This window comes from Frieseomelitta varia, unplaced genomic scaffold (assembly GCF_011392965.1).
Source record: "Frieseomelitta varia isolate USP_RPSP 00005682 unplaced genomic scaffold, Fvar_1.2 scaffold_345, whole genome shotgun sequence".
Classification (NCBI taxonomy): Eukaryota; Metazoa; Arthropoda; class Insecta; order Hymenoptera; family Apidae; genus Frieseomelitta; species Frieseomelitta varia.
Window position 1 is genome coordinate 214,152 of NW_025110085.1, and position 19,575 is coordinate 233,726.

At 35.9% G+C, this 19,575-nt stretch overlaps 2 protein-coding genes across 10 annotated transcripts; one reads left to right on the forward strand and one right to left on the reverse strand.

Annotated features, from left to right (window-relative positions):
* Positions 1 to 7,067: 7,067 nt before the first annotated feature.
* On the reverse strand, positions 7,068 to 19,521 carry LOC122530513 (inositol polyphosphate 5-phosphatase K-like). Of its 9 annotated transcripts, none has more exons than XR_006307027.1 (12): positions 18,455 to 18,828; positions 18,170 to 18,286; positions 18,027 to 18,104; positions 17,753 to 17,900; positions 17,505 to 17,680; positions 17,205 to 17,432; positions 16,988 to 17,141; positions 16,726 to 16,915; positions 13,000 to 13,170; positions 12,286 to 12,412; positions 11,809 to 11,988; positions 7,068 to 7,378 (listed from the first exon to the last, which is right to left on the reverse strand). XR_006307027.1 is itself a non-coding variant. In XM_043657545.1 (10 exons), the coding sequence occupies exons 2-10, from the start codon at positions 18,478 to 18,480 to the stop codon at positions 16,447 to 16,449; spliced, it is 1,290 nt and encodes a 429-aa protein (XP_043513480.1). In that variant the 5' UTR covers positions 18,481 to 18,549; positions 19,436 to 19,521; the 3' UTR covers positions 15,584 to 16,446. The 9 variants fall into 9 exon arrangements, 5 of the variants coding, with proteins under 5 accessions (XP_043513480.1, XP_043513478.1, XP_043513479.1 ...); XR_006307026.1 differs by having other exon boundaries at positions 11,809 to 12,025; XR_006307024.1 differs by lacking the exon at positions 12,286 to 12,412.
* LOC122530510 (G-protein coupled receptor Mth2-like) lies at positions 9,206 to 15,185 on the forward strand. Its single transcript, XM_043657539.1, has 7 exons — positions 9,206 to 9,572; positions 9,902 to 10,701; positions 11,769 to 12,004; positions 12,667 to 12,833; positions 12,918 to 13,151; positions 13,463 to 13,729; positions 13,833 to 15,185. Exons 2-7 carry the CDS (start codon positions 10,591 to 10,593, stop codon positions 14,306 to 14,308), a joined length of 1,491 nt encoding a protein of 496 aa, XP_043513474.1. The 5' UTR covers positions 9,206 to 9,572; positions 9,902 to 10,590; the 3' UTR covers positions 14,309 to 15,185.
* Positions 19,522 to 19,575: the final 54 nt, after the last annotated feature.

Below are 19,575 nucleotides of genomic sequence, written 5' to 3' on the forward strand. Positions count from 1 at the left end.
CTCGTCGATTTTCATCGAGGTATCTACAACGTCGATTTGCATCGAGCTTGCGGCGTCGACTCCGTCGAGCTTACGGCTGGCAGCACTGAGTATGTTCGACCCATCGAGCTTCTCTCCAACTATTCGCTTCTCTCTCTCTCTCTCTCTCTGTTTCTCCCTCTCACTCCTTCTTCACCGGCGCTGCTTACACGGTGGTTGCACCGGCCTTGTCGCACCCTAAATCTCTCTCCTCGAAATTCTTTAATCCTTTCCACTGTTGTCCGCGCGTTCAAGGTCCGTCCCCAGCAAAGCAAACGCTCCTTCTCTTTCGTTTTTCTTTCTTTTCTTTTTCTTTTTCCTTTTCCTTTTCCTTTTCCTTTTCCTTTTCCTTTTCCCTCGCGGGATTTCCGCTCCCGAGTTGCTACCGACGAAACGTTCGTCCTTGATCACGCGCGTGAATCGTCGATGAACGAGGTGGCGATCGTCGGGGCAATTGTCATCGCAGTGACATAACACACGCACACACACACATACACACGCACGCACACTCTCTCTCTCTCTCTCTCTCTCTCGCTCTCTCGAAGGATCTGTTCACCGGTTACGTATCGTTACGCGCGGAGTCACTGTCTGGGAGCTACTGTCGGTGGTGCCTCCTCGTTGCCTTCCACTTCGTCGCCGTCGCCCCCGCTCCGAGGAATCGCCAGCCAGGACCGGACCTATCCGCGATGCCCTCCTCGTTCCTTCCCTCTCTGCGCTCTCTCGCCGGCAATGCAATTATATTTTATTCACTTGCGATTCTTCTTTGTTTCTGATTTCCCCCCACCCCCCTCCCCTCCTCTGTTTTTAGGTTTCCAGCTACTGGTCATTCGAGAAGACTTTCGATAGGCTTGAATGTCGTGAGAAAGAAGAGGTGCGAACATTGACGGGAAATTCGGCGAGAAAAACCGAAATTTATCCTTGAACTATCTTTGAACGGCGCGATAGATCTTATAACCCTAACGCTGGCTATTTCGGCCTGTGTCAGTTTAGTTTGGCGTAGGCAAAACTGATTTAAATTTTAAATCTAGATAAAACACTCGGGCGAAAGAGACAGCAAAGTTTCGTTTAACGCGAAGGTTGGTTTTTCGCTCGTGACATCGAGTTAAAAATAACGTCGCAGTAATATACAAGTTGGCAATCAAACTCGACATTTTTGTTTTGTTCTCTCCTCTTTTTTTTTCTTTTTCTTTTTTTTGTGTGCGTGTATGTGCCATACGTTGGTTCGTCTAGATCCCAGATAACCTCATCTCTGATGACGAGTGAAATTTCACATTGAAATTTTTCCAACGTTCGGGATAGATATTATTATTATACACTTGCAAAACGTATATATGTATATATATATATATATATATATATATATATATATATACATATATACGTAGATATAACCGCGTCGCAGGTTATTTATAAATTTAAACGTGTGCTTCCACGTTTTCGACGCTCCGATCCTCCAAATTCTCCGCGCCCCCCAGACAGTTTTCGATATTCGATCGATCGAATCGCTCAGAAGTTACAATATGCGCTGATTTATTCAACGACGAGTCGCACTCGATTTCCTTGCTCGAAAGCCACGTAGTACGTGTGCCTCTGTACCGCCCACACATTCCAAAATGTTTCTCAATAACTTTTTTTTTTTTTTTTAAACCCCTCCCGAGATATCAATATCCGCGTTGCCTTACGCAAGCCCCGCGATATCCACTTGTCGAGTAAATGTAAATGTAAATCAGATTATCGTCAACTCATGAGTGAGAGAGAGAGAAAGGCGAGACTTGCGTTATTAATACAGATAAATTAAGCGGCGATACGAGTCGAAATACAGGGCGACAGGAGACACGGCGCCGGCACTAGAGCGTTCTTACCCCTTACCCCGAGATAGCCAGCTCGCGACCGGAGCACCGACCATGAAGAGAGACCGAAAGCGAACGACAAACGAGGACAAACGCAGAGGAAGAGAATGGGATAATATCAATGTGTGTGTGTGTGTGTGTGTGTGTGTGTGTGTATGCGTGTGCGCGCGTATGTGTGGTGTGTATACACGGGTATACAGAGTGTACCGAAGGTAACTTCGATTACAATGGTATCAATGATTTTACCGTTTGTGAAAAACAGAGGTGGAGGGGGGGGGAGGGAAATGCTGTCGATTAAGACTGTCGCGTTATCGACAATTTCTGTCGTTTAATATTCCATTTAATATCCGATAATACCAGCCGCGCTCGCGATATTCCCAACATCTGCAATCGGCGAGTGACAAATTAGCACAAGGTCGCGGCCGACTGATTCGAGCGTTAAACTCTTTTGTCGATTCTGTATGTACGGAGAGTCACGCGTTGTTGTCATTCCCGATTTTTCTTTTTCTTTCTCTCTCTCTTTCTTTTTTCTTTTTTACAGGGTTCGAAACTTGGCGGTTGTTGCGCAAAAAGAAGAGGAGAAAAAAGGGGGAGAGAGAGAGAGAGAGAGAGAGAGAGAGAGAAAGAGAGAGAGAGAGAGAAAGGATATAAAACGCGGAGCGTCGGTATTTTCTGAACGAGAGATTTACCCGTGTCCCCGACGAGGAACTAGTTTTCGATAAACGAGCACCTCCTCGTTAAGTGGCTCCACGAAGGGGGCCGAAATCGTACTCACCCTATATCCCGGAGAGCATTTGCGGGATAGAGAAAGAGAGAGAGAACCGAGAAGTCAGAGAGAGAGAGAGAGAGAGAGAGAGAGAGAACCGAGAAGTCAGAGAGAGAGAGAAAGAGAGAGAACCACGTATCAAGTGGGGAAGCGAGAGAAGAGAGTGTGACAGAGAGAGAGAAATATTTTTATTAAAAGAAGGGAGGCGACTTAATGGAGGGAGAGAGACAGATTCGCGGCGCAGTACACCGTGTCGGATGCTGATGCTGCATTAAGCCCCGTTTGCACTTCCGCCCTTCCATTCGCATGGTTCCATCCTTTTCATATTGCTCCCTTCGCACCGCCGTGCACCAATTGTTTTCCATGGTTTTAATTTCATGTAATATTCCTGACAATTCCACTGAAAATTATTGCGGCTTCGCAGGCTACCTTTGTCGACTTTTTTTTTTTATCTCTATGACGCTGAACTTCAACGTGGTTATAATTCACTGTTCGTACATGTATAGGAATGAAATGCAATTTTTCAAAATCACTGTGGTTTCAAGAAAATTGTTTTTGTTCACGATCTTTCTGCGATATCTCAGTTATTATTAATGGTATGAAAACAGTGATAAATAGATCAATTTTTTTTGACTCTTTTGAAGTTTTCTTATTCTCGTAGTTTTTTTTTTTTAAACATTATACTTTCCGCCTGACAAAGGGGCTTGAAAAGGGCTTAGAAAAATAAGTTTGTCATTAACCGTGCCGATCTCATCATTCAATTTGAAATTAGCTCAATTCGAACGTATCGAAACTGTTGTGAATAAATACTAGTCAAAGATTGTATACAACATAAAAACATGTTCACATTTGTTATCATTGAATATGTTGAAACCTCGGTGATCGTAAAGTAATGCAATGTACAAAAAAGTAATGATGTAGTGAGCGTCAATGTTTGTTTTTTTTTTCTTAATTCACACTGTGCTTTGAATAGTAATACTTGACTCGAATAGTAATCTTCACGAGTTAATAAACGAACTTTTTGTAACGAATATCATTTTGAATACATGTTAACATACATAAGTAAAATAATAATTTCGTGAAAATGCATTATCGATAAGAATATCTCTCCAACATGCATTTAACGAATTTCCTATCTTTAACGATAATGAAAAACGATAATGGAGAACTATTTCTTCACATTGCGTGCATTATATGGAAACAGTTTTGGCACGTTCAAAATATGTCAATTTAATTATGTTTAAATTAAATGATAAGATCAATGAATTTGTTTTTTTAACACAACAACTATAACAAAAGAGAAACTACAAGAATGAGTTACGAAAGATCACGATGGAATGACGTTCACACTGCAATACGTTCCACAAAATCAAACAATTTATCTTTCTCATATCATTGGTAACAAACACAAGATGTCATATTGATATTTTAGCAAAATACTGAGACACCCTGTATATATACATATGTACATCTGTGTTTGAAAAAAGGTACACAACGGAATTCACAATGCCGAGGCTTCATTCTCGTTGAAGAACTATCGACATACAACGTTACGAGGAGGAGTCTGCGCGTCTAAGGACGTAGTCATAAAAGAAATCCTTCCAAATGGATTATACTATCGACTCGGCAGTGTTGCATCGCAATGCGAATGATAACCTAACGATTTGCAGTTTCGGCCCGCTGATATGCAAATACAATCTTATTCAACCTGACCGAGGAAGTACGTTCACGAGTCACGACTAGGAAACTACGGGCTGTATTTTGTCGAGTGAACTTTCAGTGTTCCTCGGATATTCGCTCGCCGACTTGAGGCAAACAGGAGGTGTACCAGTAAGGTCACGTGATGGACTTCGTCCAGGACGAGACGAGGGAGAATACATAGAAGGTAGACGTCACTGACCGTGAACGCACGCGAGACTCGCGACAATTTTGTCGACGACGCGACATAGCAGGAACACCGTGCATCGGCAGATAAAGCGGAAGAATGCGGCCTCGAATGATGAACCATCGTTTCAAGGGAAAAGGCGCCTTCTCCGCCATTTCCTGATCGTCCCTTTCGACTCGGTGGTTGAGACGGCCGGCCCGCGGATACTATATTTCGTCGCGTACGATCAATAGTTGTACGCTTTGTACGATGAAATATCACACTTTCCTAGCGGATCGTTCGTTTATCTGAAAGTATTTTCAAACATCATTAGTGGATAGATTGTACTTTCGTTCGAAAAAGAAAATCAATGTCTCTACCCTCACTCGAGCGTTATTGCTGTTGGTAACAACTGCATCACATGAATGGCTTCCGTCAGACAATCCGGGGGAGTGTTCACTTGACGAAATATTGTGAAAGTGGATTTCGATCACTGGATACAGCGACTTGGAATGATTGATTATCATCCTGATTCCTTGTTCCTAAGTTTTAGCCGAGTTCTGTTAAAAAATTAGAATACAGTAGCAAATTTGTCGAATGGCTCAAGTCGTTTCAATTTCACGCGATTAAATGTTTACCTGTACATATTTACTTTCCAGCAGCTAATTTTGCGATACGTTGTAAAATTTTGAAATAATAAAACTGTGTGAACAGCAAATAGCACATGACATGTATATTTACGTGAATTTCATAATTATCCATTTCTTCGATACAAGTGTCATTTGTTGAAAAACAAATAATAATATAAACTAAACAAGATACAAGAAAACAAACGTAAGAGATTCGAGACCTTTGATACAGTTTTTTTGTTACGATAAGCCCAATTTTACAGATAGAAATCTGTGTTATCGGCTGGATGAAGCTCGAGATTCACGCCATTTGTTACCAGAGAGCACAGTGATTCTTCGTTATCGGTCTGTTTTAAATAAAGTTAAAAATGTAATTCTTCTCGGTCGTTTGATTGAAAATAATATGTTCTTAACCGACGAGTTAAAATGTTTAACTTGTATTTAACTTGTCCCAAAGTTATTTGTAAACTTATCGAAAGACAGATACGAGCTAATGCCTATCTAGGCTAATACCTAGACTGTAGTTAAATTCATCGATGCATTTTGCAAATACTTTTGTAATTCGCGAAACATTTTAATAACAACCATTAATAGTAATAATTATTACTATTATACAAACAGATGTAGCGATTAGAACAAATCTTGAAAATGACATCCAACAAAGAAAAACGTTTGTACTTACACACGATATCTTTCCTCACTTCATAGGTTATGATTTGCTTTTTTTCACGACAAATAGAGACACAATGAGAAAAATGGCAGGTAAATAATTTCGGCTCTTTGAGAACATTTGTCATTGCCGATTTGTTGCGAAATTATTCCAAAATGATTGCATCATCGAAGCCTAGTTCAAACACAAAATAAACAGTGAATTTAAATTTCAGAATCGCAATCGACAGTCAACTGACAAAGCTATGTTATTATTAAGTAATTCTCACGTGTATCTGATCATCGTGTTTCACATCGCTACAGGTGGTCTGGTAAAACCCTCTTCCAGATTTGGCACGCTCACACGCATTCCGATACGTCATCGGGTTTTCTTTGGCTCGTTTCATTCTCTCGCCCGATCCTATTGATTCTAGCATAACATAAACCAATCAACTGCTCACCGATCGTTGCGTCAATCGCTAAATTTGAATTCTCATTTCGACTTCGTAGAAGCTCGACGTTTCGAACGCCAACGGTTCAACTGCCCGAGTCGAGTCGAGTCGAGTCGAGTCGGAACGCTGTGAAATTGGCGGGAATAGCACGCGCGCGAAAATTTGAATTTCAGCCACGCTATTCCTCACACTGTATGACGTTCGGTGCGATTTCGCTGAAACTATTCTCAAAACTATTCGTCTACACCACGAATCGATATTATCGCGCGGTTAATAAAAGACGAGTGCTAGTGACTGGCGTTTATTTTTAGACTGGAGAATCTTTTTTCGGGTAACCGGCGGCTCGCACGTGTCTTTCACTTCCAATTTCATACATTTCTCGTCCGAGCGTAATTTATAAATACGACGTTAGTCAGTGTTATTTCCTTTTCGTTTTACAGGTTCCGTGCGAAACCTGTTCCCTCGTGCAAAATCTGTTTTATCACTGCGCGCGCGTGCGTTCAACTTTCTCCTCAACACTCAACGTTGACGTCAGAAATTGTTTTTTTCAAGGAAATATGTAAAATCGACGAATCGCGTGTATATATATACACTTGTGCACGGAATTTAATTTCCATTACTCGACGCTCCTCGTCTACAATCATGGTCGGACAATAACTGTTGAAAAGTCAAGAGTCATTCGGTGTTCTTGAGTCGTAACACTGTCCGACATCGAGTGTCGCTCTTCAAAGATTTCACGTTCTTAGATATATGTACTTGTGCGGTTGAACTTGTTAAAACTTTTTGTTCAAAAGCATCCTAAAATAAAGATACACAAGGGAAGAAAAGAAATTTATTATCTAAAGACGATAATGTTTATATACTTTATCTACTACAAGATAACATTGCAGGCTACGTATATATATATATATTGTAATGATTATATCATATTGTAATTCCTGTGAACTTGTATTAAATTTATGTGCATTTAATACGCGTGATTCGTAACGTCCATTAAAATCGAGAAAGTAGACTCGTGAATTTTTGAACTATCAAGCCGATCAACTCTAATCGATCTCGGTTTCTCTCGAAATTTATCGCTATGGCCTACATTGCGTTAAAGATTAGATCGTGATCGCGTTTCCTGGTTGGGCCTTCGTACTGTCCTTATCCTGAAATTAATAATTAATAAACGATAACAAACTAATCCAAGGGAATTACACAGAGGAAAATGATTTGCACGATTTGAATTACGCGACTGATCGCATGTCGTACACCACGAAATAAATATTCTCACGAAAGTTTCCCAGAAATGAGAAATGTTTCAAAGGTGACGTGTGCTTTTCTATTGCTGTGCAAATTAGATTTAATTTACAGCTACATCCCTCGATTCCGCAAGCTCGCGTAACGCGAGCACACACGGATACGCAGAAGCCGCGAAACTTGCATTTCGCGGAATGATATTTGTAACGAAGTTCAAAATTGGAGTTCCTCCGTGCCGAAGCCACTACACTTGCAACTGATTGTAACTCACACGCCTACGTCATCTCATCGGCGATAATAGAAAAATTTCCTTGATATTGCGTCACATATCCCGATATCATTCCGAGGTATTCTCAATAAACGTAGACAGGGAGGCTGACGGATATCGCGAATTCATTGAATTTCGCGGATGATTTCCGCCTCGCATATTTCCTTACGTTCCGCGAAATTTCGGCCAACAGCGAACAAAGGGGAAAAAATGCTGTTTCAAGCGACAGTCTTCATTCTGATTCAACTGTCCGCTACGCTCGTTCCTAATTTCATTAGTTCATTGCTACACTGCTACACTTTGGCTCGCGAAAATACGACGAAGAAACTCGTGAAACTCAACATTTCTTTATATATATATATATATATATATATATATATATATATATATATAAAAGTTCTATTCACGAGTTTACATTGCTCTTTGAGAATAGGACAGTACGTTTGCTTTGGGGAATGGAGTTTTTAACTTGTACTGTAACGGAGATACTGCTGCCTTATCAATTTCGATCGATTTTTTTCCGTTTGATTATCGATCCGATATTTCCTGTGTGTAACTTTGACGAAAAAAAGTTTCAACTGTGATTAGAAAAGATGATAAAAAAAATATCGTGGTAGCTGGTAGTATTATAATACAAACAGACGATTTCGATAGAGATGATTCTAAAAATTTGGCCATTAATTTGTATAGTAAGTATGCACTGTCTCACTTGTATAGTGAGAGGCCATCTGTCCAAAAAAAAGTGGAGACACAGTATCCACTTTATTTTTTATTGAAATAAAGAAGTTCTTTAAAGAAAGAGAAAACGGAATAAAAATTTCGTTCTTTTGAAAAGAATTTTTGCACTTCTGTAAAATAAACGTAAGTAAAAATAAAATTTTGTGAAATAAAAGTAAATTTCTAGTAAAATTCTGTAAAATAAACGTAAATAAAAATAAAATTTTGTGAAATAAAAGTAAATTTCTAGTAAAATTCTGTAAAACAAAAGTAAATTTCTAGTAAATTTCTGTAAAATAAACGTAAGTAAAAATAAAATTCTGCAAAATAAAAATAAAAATAAATAAAGATAAAATTCTGTAATATAAAAATAAATAAAAATAAAATTTTGTAAAATAAACGTAAATAAAAATAAAATTCTGTAAAATAAAAGTAAATTTCTAGCAAATTTCTGTAAAATAAATAAACGTAAATAAAAATAAAATTCTGCAAAATAAAAGTAAATTTCTAGCAAATTTCTGTATAAATAAACGTAAAATAAAAATAAAATTCTGCAAGACAAACGCAAGATTAAAAAGGAAGAAAGAAAATACTGATAGATACTGAAAAGAATATTCGGCGATTGAATTTCAATAGAACTTGTCTCGTAGTGCTGTTTTCGCGAATTTCGACGGATACGTCTACTATGAATCTTCGAGGATGCATGCACCGTGCCGAGTAATCGTGCACTGATAAATAAAGGCCTGTTGCCTCGAGAAATACCGCCAGTGTGCTTCCAGACATCGATGGGCGAACCACGTGAATTCCAACAAAATTCAATACTCACTGTTACGTGATCCGGTGGTTTCCCCACGTACCTTCAACGATTAGCGATCAGACAAGCATAAATAACTCATCAGTTGGAAACGTTCAGTCTCGCTTTCGACCAGTCGAGTTCGTGAAACTTTCCCCATTATATTTGTGATTCGAAATTAGAAACGATTTTCCAGTAAAGCACCGGGTCGATGATAATTTTAACAGTGACTCGAGCCGAAGCATCATTTCAAGCCGCAGAAGATAGCATCTACGGTGAATTACTTCCGCCCTGTAACCGATTTCATCGCAAACTGTGAAAACAGGTATACCAATGTTGCCTCAGACTTCGTACAAGTTTTAAAATTGACGTGCGACGCACGTTTCTTGAATGAAAGCGAAAGTGAAACAATATTCGATTCGAAGGTTACTTTTTTTCGTCGAAATAGCGGGAATTATTAAAGATCAGTGGCCTTGATCTTTTAATCAAATCGATCTCAGATGGTTTATCGTCTTTCTACGAGGCTCGATACTCATCTCTGGATTTTTAATTTTTAATTCCGGTTTAACTCTCAGCCATAATCATTCACTCGAAAGATGTTAACAATGTGCAATTGAGAGTGTAGAAACGTAAAATGATCGTTGCTTGTTTCAGGTCCTTTTTGTAAAGCCACAGCAGTTCCAGCTACGAGAGCTAACAAACATCACATACACGGAAGACGAATATTTTTTTAATTCAAACGCACCGACTTGGAACAAACAGTAGACTTATATATACCTGTACATACGAGGAAAATTCTGTTATCAAAGTTGATACTCGAAACCAGCTCACCAGTGCCACTATCTTCGTCGATTCTTTAATCGATAACAAGAACGTAATTCGAGCGAAGGAGAAGCTGTAAGCCGATAGAGTGCGGAAGTTGGGAACACTATCTTTTTATTACGTCAGGCCTCGACAATTTGACGAACATTTCGCAAAACGAAATCAAATTAACTGCGTTAAATCGTCTGCATGAAGTAATCCTCGTTCGAGAGATATATGTATGTGTGAATCATTAGTTTAGATTAGTATTGCCAAGTTAAAGCACAAACTGGAAGAGACTGGAATGTCATCAACGAATGGACCATTCAAATGTTTTCATTTCTCTGCGGCTACGCGCGAGACTTTGCGATTGTACTTTTATTAACGAAGAAGGGAATACGTTTGCATCTCCGAAGAGGATCACTGTAACGAAGTGAGATCGAGTGGGAAACTCGGCGAACCAAAGAAAATCTGCGATCGAAGATAAATGTTTACGGCAACAACAATTTCAGTGGTTTATAAATAGAACTCAAAGGAGCAACATGTATGGGATATCGAGAAAGTGTTTGGTGCTGTTGCAAATATTATTTTGTCAATTGGCGATTAGTGGCGCACGTATGGACAGTGAAACACGGATTATATCCATTCCTCTGGTATGTATATTAATAAAAATTCAATTTAATCAGATTTCAATGTGTAAAGACTAAACTCAAGGTTGATGAACGATCAACGGTATCTCGATAGAACGTTATGTCTAATTATAAATTGCCAAATCACTTTTACAAGGCACAGCAAACTGATGTATGATAAATATAGATAGCTGTACTATTTAAACAAAAATTTATAATTCAAAATTTAAAATATCTGTTTAGTTACTTTCAGGTCCTTTAATTCTATCTATATCCATCTTTGAAATATTGAAAATACAAGTACAGTGTATCTTTCTGTAAAACTCCAATTTAATTATTGTCAGACAGACAATTATAAATAATATAAATGTAATATAAACTGTTAAATATAATATATATAAATATAATAAACTGTCTTTCTGTAAAACTCCAATTTAATTATTGTCAGACAGACAATTATAAATAATATAAATATAATATAATATAAACTGTTATAATATAAAAATAATATAAACTGTTTAAAAAAAAATTTATAATTTAAAATTTAAAATATCTGTTTAGTTACTTTCAGGTCTATCGTTCTATCTATATCCATCTGTGAAATATTGAAAATACAATAGAGTGTATCTTTCTGTAAAACTCCAATTTAACTATTGTCAGACAGACAGTTATAAATAATATAAATATAAATATAATTATAAATAATATAACTCTGACTTTGGCTTACAATTTTTATGCCTTTGATACTTATAAATAAATATAAAATATATTTAACTTTGATACTGATAAATAAATATAAAATATATTTGACTTTGATACTTATAAACAAATATAAAATATATTTGACTTTGATACTGATAAACAAACATAAAAATTGTCAATTGATTTTTATTCCTTAGAAGTTCCTAAGTTTTAGTAAAAAAAAAAAAAAACGTATAAGAAACATGATTATGAATTATTTAAAAAAAAAAACATGTAAGAAACATGATTATGAATTCTTTCGATTCGATAAGATAAATTTTTCGATCGTTTAGATAAGCGAATAAATTTTTCAGATACACATGCGATCATCCTTCGATCTTATTTTACAGGAAAACGAGACAGTGATACCTGAAAGGTACAAGAATTTACCTGTGGTTGGCAAATGTTGTCCGTTTGGCGAGGTTTTCGTGAAAAATGGCACCGATGCGGTTTGCGTTCCGCATTCGTTTACGACCGGGAATTTCTCCCCAGTATTCTACGACTTTAATGCATCTGGTTACGAAGTTCCCGGTGTGGCTCGAAGTTCGTTTGTCGCGATTGTTGGAGATCCTTGTAAATACAAGAGGTGAGTATGCAATGTTTTAATCTGAAATTTTCCATCTTGAATAAAATTTAATAAATTCAACAAGTTTGATATAACGAACAAGGCAAAAAAAAAAAAAAAGAAAAATTGAAGAAAAAAACTGCACACGACTTTTTTTTCCATTATAAAAGCTGCGAGGAACAATTTCATCTTATCGTCGTATCTATCGTCAGTATACACGTATTTCGTATTCAAGGATAAGCGTCGGCCTAAGAATTTTTTATCCGAATGTAAATATTGAATCATAATGAATTTCAAATTACCTTAATTTCATTTGGTATAAAGCATCCTGATAATGCAATTGTGCACAATTCGCATCGTACTGTGCAATTTGCAATACTGCGCACTTTTCAATCTTTGAATTAAAAAAGGCGTTGAAAAAGTTTGTCACTGGAACATGACGACAGTCAATGAAAATCCAAAGTGCATCAGTACGTAAATTATAATTACTTTCGACCTATTAATTCAATTTTCGAAAAAAAGTTATATACGTATTGCGAGTAAAAAAGAAGTTTGTAAATGTATAAACAAAAACACTACGATATCCAAAATGACAGCAGAATAATAGATAATCTTGCATTTACCTAGATGTTTAGATTAAGTTAGATATATATATATATATTTTTTTTTTTTATTTTCTTAAGGTACATTTTAGATCCGTACGCTGATTACAGGGATAACAATTATTTATTAACAAACGGTTCTATATTCGCGCCCGATCACGATCCAAAAATATTGCAACCCGGAGTCGATTACTGTGTAGAAATCGTGCCAGACCTAGGGCTTACAACTTTTGTATGCTTCCCCGAAGGTAAACTTGGAGATGTATTTTTAGACGAGTTTCAATTGTGCGCGCCGATTCATCAACGCGCTGACGCTAACGAAATTGTTCCAGATCGCGTGATAATCACCGCCGATTCCCGAATCACCATCTACGCCTGCGGACTTTTAATATCAGTGCCGTTTTTAATTCTCACCATCGTCGCGTACTCCATCACGCCCAAGCTGCGAGACATTCTCGGCAGAGCATTGTGCCGTTACTGCGGATGCTTAGGCGTTGCTTTCACGTTGCTAGCAATCACGCAATTATGGAGCATTGATCTGTCGGATCAAGCTTGCATCAACATAGGTAAAGTGGCACACGAGATCTAATCAAAAAAAAAAAAAAAAAAGAAAAGAAAAATCACAAACAACGCACGAAAGAAAATCTTCTGAGGTATTACTCACAAATATTTAACAAACTTTGCCAATCAATGAAAGAAAATTCTCAGAACTGTTCGTTCTTTCCAACAACACAGGTTTAGATACAATTCCACTGGATTTTATTATACCCGCGTGTTGCCATAGATAGCATCGCGGCATATAAAAGTAAAGTTTGACGTAACGATGTGCGTGACTCTTAAACGGACAATGAATTAAAATGCAAATTGCTTTTCCCAGCGTTCGTCGTCCAGTTCTCCTTCGTTGCGTGCTTCTTCTGGCTGAATGCCATGTGCATCGAAATGTGGTCGCTGGTGCGCGTGTACGTGGATCGGGAAACGTACAAGAGAATGAAACCAAGGAAGTTGTTCTTTTGGTACTCTTTATGGTGCTGGGGTCCCTCGGTGATACTTATCCTCGTCTCGATGATTATGGATCTCGGCCCGATAATACCAGCGACTTACGTGAAGCCAAACTCACTCGGCAAGGAAAGTTGCTCCTTCAAATGTAAGTTGAACGAAACTGGTGAATTTATTAACGTAACGACATCACATTGTTTCAATAGTTTTACACGTATGCCCGACGTCATTAGTACAATTTGAATTTACAGCGGAGGATAAAGCGGTGCCGTACTTTTACATACCAGTCGGGCTGCTCCTCCTTGGGAATATATTCCTTTTTGCCATGAGTTTCGTCAAATTGACTAAATATCAAAGGAATCTCGACTTGAGGCGTCTCGCGAGAAATCAGGAATCGGATCGGCTCGATCGGAAGTACCTCCGACGTCTCATGCGCACCGCAATCGTTTGCATGATCATCTTCTTTCTGATGGGCTTCAACTGGATGATGGAACTGATATCCTGGTTCGTCGACGGTGACTCGTTCGACTGGTCCTCCTTCGACCTTATAAACGCTCTTCAAGGTGTCCTCATTTTCGCATTGTTCGTGCTGCGAAGGCCACCGAGGGACTTCGTGTGGCACAAGATACAACAGCTTCGCGGTATCAACGGGGCGGCCGACGTGGAAGTCGAAAGCGTGGAACTGTATCTACTGCCGACGACGAACGGCGACACTCTGCCCAGATGAACGACGATCCCACGTATACAAAATAAAATCTATTCCCTTCCGATCCTTTCTCGAATTCAGCACGTCGCGAAGGGATTGTGAATCAACTGCCGAAAGATGTTTGAAAGTTCCTCGACGAGATGTACAATTTTTCTATTTTTCTTTTTCATTTATGAAGCATTGAATTGACCGTGAATTGAACATGAGAAATTCAATGACACTGATAAATTTATTTTATGCAAGACTTGTTAAATTATTTATTACGCGCGTGATGAAACGAAAACAGTGTATCCAACGTGTAGCATATCTCATCAGATTTATTTTTCATATCATTTTCTAGTTTCGTGCGGAGTGTGACTTGTAATTTATTTAAAATAGTTTAATTATTACCACCTGGAGCAGGATAACTTTATATGAATGAAATCTTCGGAGTTTTTATGTATGCGTTTGCATTTCATTTTCAAATCACCTCTCGTTCCCTCATTCAGTTTTTTATTCTCTGTTGATCGTTCGTGTTCACTGTGAATACTTGTGCATCCTAAGAAAAAGACTTGAAGAAATGAACAATTTTCTACATTTACAATAAATTTCATGAATATAACAACAGCTCATTCGATTATTGAATTTATAATTATGTTCAAAGTGACTGCACACACAGACAAACACACACATTATATTTGCATTTCCTGATAATGGTGGTATAATTCTTAGAAACTTGTTTTGATTATGTAAAAACTGTCTGTAACTCGTTTTATAATGACATATTGAAATTGTGATATTTGTATACCGATTGCATAACAGTAAGAAACCGGATAACTTTTATTATGACCTTAGATCGAATTCTTTGAATCTTGTATATTTAGCATTAATGAATTTCTAATGATATATATATATAATATTTGTAAACACTTCGCTAAGTTTCATTATTTGTCTATTTATCACTTTTATAAAATTTCACAAGTCTAGAAAATACGATATCATTAAATTATTCTAGTGAAATCCAATTTCTGTATTTTTCTAGCTATTTCAATGATCATTTTTATATTTTAAAACAATCTAGAATTAGTTGCTTGTGTTAGTAATAAATTAATTACGAAATACAAGCGATAATATTACATTTTATATTTTGTAATTTTAGCATTAGAAATGCAATATATTATTTATTGTAAAATTTTTCAATTATTTATGTAAAATTAAATGCATTCTTGCAATAAATATTGTATTCATATTTAAATACACAAACACACACATATATATTTGTTCAAACAAAAAGGCGATGAATGGTACTTTAAAAACTTGTTGACACGAGTAAAAAATATTTTTATTTGTATCCCTCCCGAGACTACATTATACATTTGTTCGCTCTACTTTTGCGTTTCTACTATGCTATATAAAAATAAAATAGTATAGGTTTGTACAACCAAACCTATTATTAGACTATGCCAATCGAACCAAAAGGTTTCCTATTAAGCTAATAAAAATTGATAATTATCTAAGAGTGTTTGTTCGTATATTAGGTGCGCAAAAATAATAGTAGCACACTCGTTATAAGCTCTGAAGCGTCAGACGATTAAATTCTAATGCCTTATCGGTTAATAACCCGACAGCCAAACCAGGTACAGAAAGTAACTTTTGGATATTAATTAGAAAATCAAGGTGTCGTATAAATTACGCTATGTCATTTTGAGAGTATCATTTTACATCTATGTAGATGTATGTACATACCTAATTATCGTTATTGTATTATCCAGCAAATATCAAAATTTTATAAAACATTTTACATTGAATTGGCAAAATAAAAGCTAGATTTCATTATGAGAATTATAAAAATATAGTTTTCTATAAAATTATCTGTCTTTAAATTACTCAGATGGAATTAATTCATAAAGTAAGTATTATTTGCCGAATAATATAATACTTAATCTCTTCTAACTTTATCCCTTTCGCTCGAAATTTCAAGAAAGTTTAATTTAAATTTATATACTGCGTGACAATGCAACGTACACAATATAAAATTGTTGGGTGTGTCTAAACCCTTTGTGGTCCTTGTTGGTGCAAAAATTATTTGTTTTTTACCATACTGTGCTAAAACATATATCGAGTTCAAAAATTAATCATCTGTTACCGACTATTCCGATTATGTTAAAGAAATTAATTTATCAAGGTCTATGATGCCCTGGAAATGGTGGGCTAATGCCTAAAATTCCAACAAGATTTCCTCGTTGAGCAACATATACCAAGCGATACATTCCTGGTGTTCGAAGAGCCGTATCGCTAAAATAAATTCGTTCGGTGATCGAATGAGGCTCGAAAGGAACTGGAGACGATTTACCTAACATAAATCTTCGTCAAAAATTAATCGAGATAACTGTGACATATGTATACAGAGCAAAAATCAATTAATGTATTTAAAGAATTATGATAAACTGACATCTTACCTCGACCTACATATTCATAAACGATGTATTCGTCTAGGCTGGAAAATTCATTGTGAAAAAGTCCTACCCAGTCGCCGCTAGCTGGTCTCGCATCTCCCAATAATTTGTATGACACTGAATTTTCTTCATCGATAAACCATGATGACACAGGTTGGAATTCTACACCATGATCTTTCACGTGTGGTCTTATCTGTAAATATAGTGTAAATTTTTTATAATAAAACAATGGATCATTCATTGTGCTGCACAGAGCAAATCTTACAATAACATCGAACTCTCCTGTAACAGGTTTATGGTCTGATTGTATATAATTGGAATGACTTTTATAATTACGTTGAATAGCACTCAATCTAATATCATCATAAATATCAGCATTTACTCTGTACAAAATTCTGTCAGTCCATGATGGTCGACGCCTAATTGGAAAATTTTTAGTTAAAAGAAAATACAAAATTGAAAATATAACAAACTTATCTTACTTGAGATCAAATTCTTGAGATGCAAATTCATATTTATAAGTGGGAGGAAATGTAATAGGATTTTCATTCAATTCAGAGAAAGCTTCGCCCTTTTCCATTACCATCTTCAATTGGTCTCTAGCTAACAAGGACTTTAGCTCATTTTTCCTAACTAGCATGTCTATCTCTGTGGCAGTCAAATCCTCTCCGTGTAATCGAAAATTTAGATCACCGATCCAAAATACATAACTGTATACAGAAAAGTGGCATTTATTTTAATGTTATTTATAGATTAAATTAAACTCGGAAAAAATTACCGACTCATGAAATAATATTTTTGATGTATCTGGATTACTGAAACTATGACTTGTGAGTATTGTATTATAATCCATAATTCTGTCTGCCAATAAATGGTCGTGCGGTGTCAAGTGTGTATTTACTACACACATGTTAATTCCATACATATTTAGTCTTATACTAACTGCACCTTTATTTCCCTAGAAATAATATATTTTTTTTATTAAGAAAAGATTAAAAGAAAATCCTATAGAATTGTAATGTCTTCTTACCCACATGCCTCCACATCCTGTTCGTGTATATTGAGTCTCTATTAATCTCAAATGCGTGATGTGTTTTCTCAAACAAAAGATATTTAAAACAAGACCCTGTAACCGTTGTGTACGTATTTTTACATAGTCATAATTCTTCAATACTTCTCTGCAAAAATTGTATCATATCGTTTTATTTTTCTTTGCATATTATTTTTAACATAATAATCGTTAGCTTTAGAAACGTTAGCTTTAGTTGTTAATTTATATGAACAATCAAAGTTTATGTCAATACCTGAAAGATTTAGTCCATGGATCTTCAAAGAACATATCCATCACCATATTTTGCGGTTGAGCTTTAACTTCTTGTAATCTAATATAATTTAAAAACATAGTTATTTCAAAGATGATGTACAAATTTGCGTAAATTGTACATACCCAACAAAGTATAAATCTGGTGATGTTCTTGTCTCGTTAATATGACTGATATCAAGAAGTTCATGCAAATCTTGCTCTGGATATTTAGTTGCCACATTCCATGTAACAAAATAGACTCTGAAACACATAAGTAATTTTCATTATTAAAATTATTTGTAATTACAAAGTGCAGACGGCAATAAATTAATCAGAATATAAAACAAAAGAGTTAAAAGTTAAAAAGATACCGAATAAAAAAAACAAATATATAAACAAGAAAGTACACGTTATACAACTTTTACTCACCTAAGATACTTCAATGTATCAGCCATTTTTAGGATAATAATACGATGTAAGTCGGGAAAGAGTTACACAAAATTTTATTTTAACTTTGTTAGCATCTGGAATCAGATTATACTACGGTGACTATGCAATGTTTTCTAACATGCTTTCTAGGTTATACAAAGTAGTATACGAGATGTCAGTGATCGGTTAGGTAACTCCTCAGTTTTAAACTTACATTCGAATATTGTTAATAAGTATTCAAAGAGAGATTTCACAGAAATCACATCACTTTTCTATTAAAATGAATGAATATAACTTTAAGTACAAAGAACCATACTGATGACAGCTGTAAGGTAAGCAATCTCCCCTCCACTAAAAACTAACCATGTGACGTCAAGATAGCAATCTCTCATCATATGTTTGCTGTGTATGCATATTATGAATAGTAAATATACATAATACGTAGTATACATAGTGAAGTAGAAATTCATTCTTTCATTAGGCACAGCCGCAATTAAATACTGATTATTGAACAAAAACTGGACAAAATTACTGATTACTGATATTTTAAAAAGTAAAACAAATCGCATTAATTATCTTTCATTAAAAGTTCAGGTATCTCGAAATTATTTATAGCTCTAACAAATTCACTTCCAAATGCAAGCAGAAAAGTGGACAAATGTATAGATAAATTTATTTTTTCAATCATAAATCTGGTTCATTAGAGTTAACGGGAAAAATCAGTAAATTCTTATTATATGAAGATTCTAGTTCCAGTTATATGGACTGTTTTGTTCTTCGACAGAATCAGATAAACGAGGTTCATACTATATGCGCGTAGCATGCACTTTATGCCTCATTTCTCTTAAAGGATATGAAAACAAATATTACTGTAAATGTAAAACATTGTTCTAAATGCTTGAGTATTTATAATCGTTTCGTTTTATCATTTACAGAGTTTCTGCAATTAAAAAACGTACGTGTATTGTAAAATATAAATACCTGAAAATTTTTATGTCTAAAGTTCTTGATCTTTAAACCAATTTAAGCACACTCAATCAAAATTTATTGCTCGCTATGCTCTGTACACTGTGACGTACATCCTGAAACTAAATTCTACATAATAACGAAAGATTATAAGG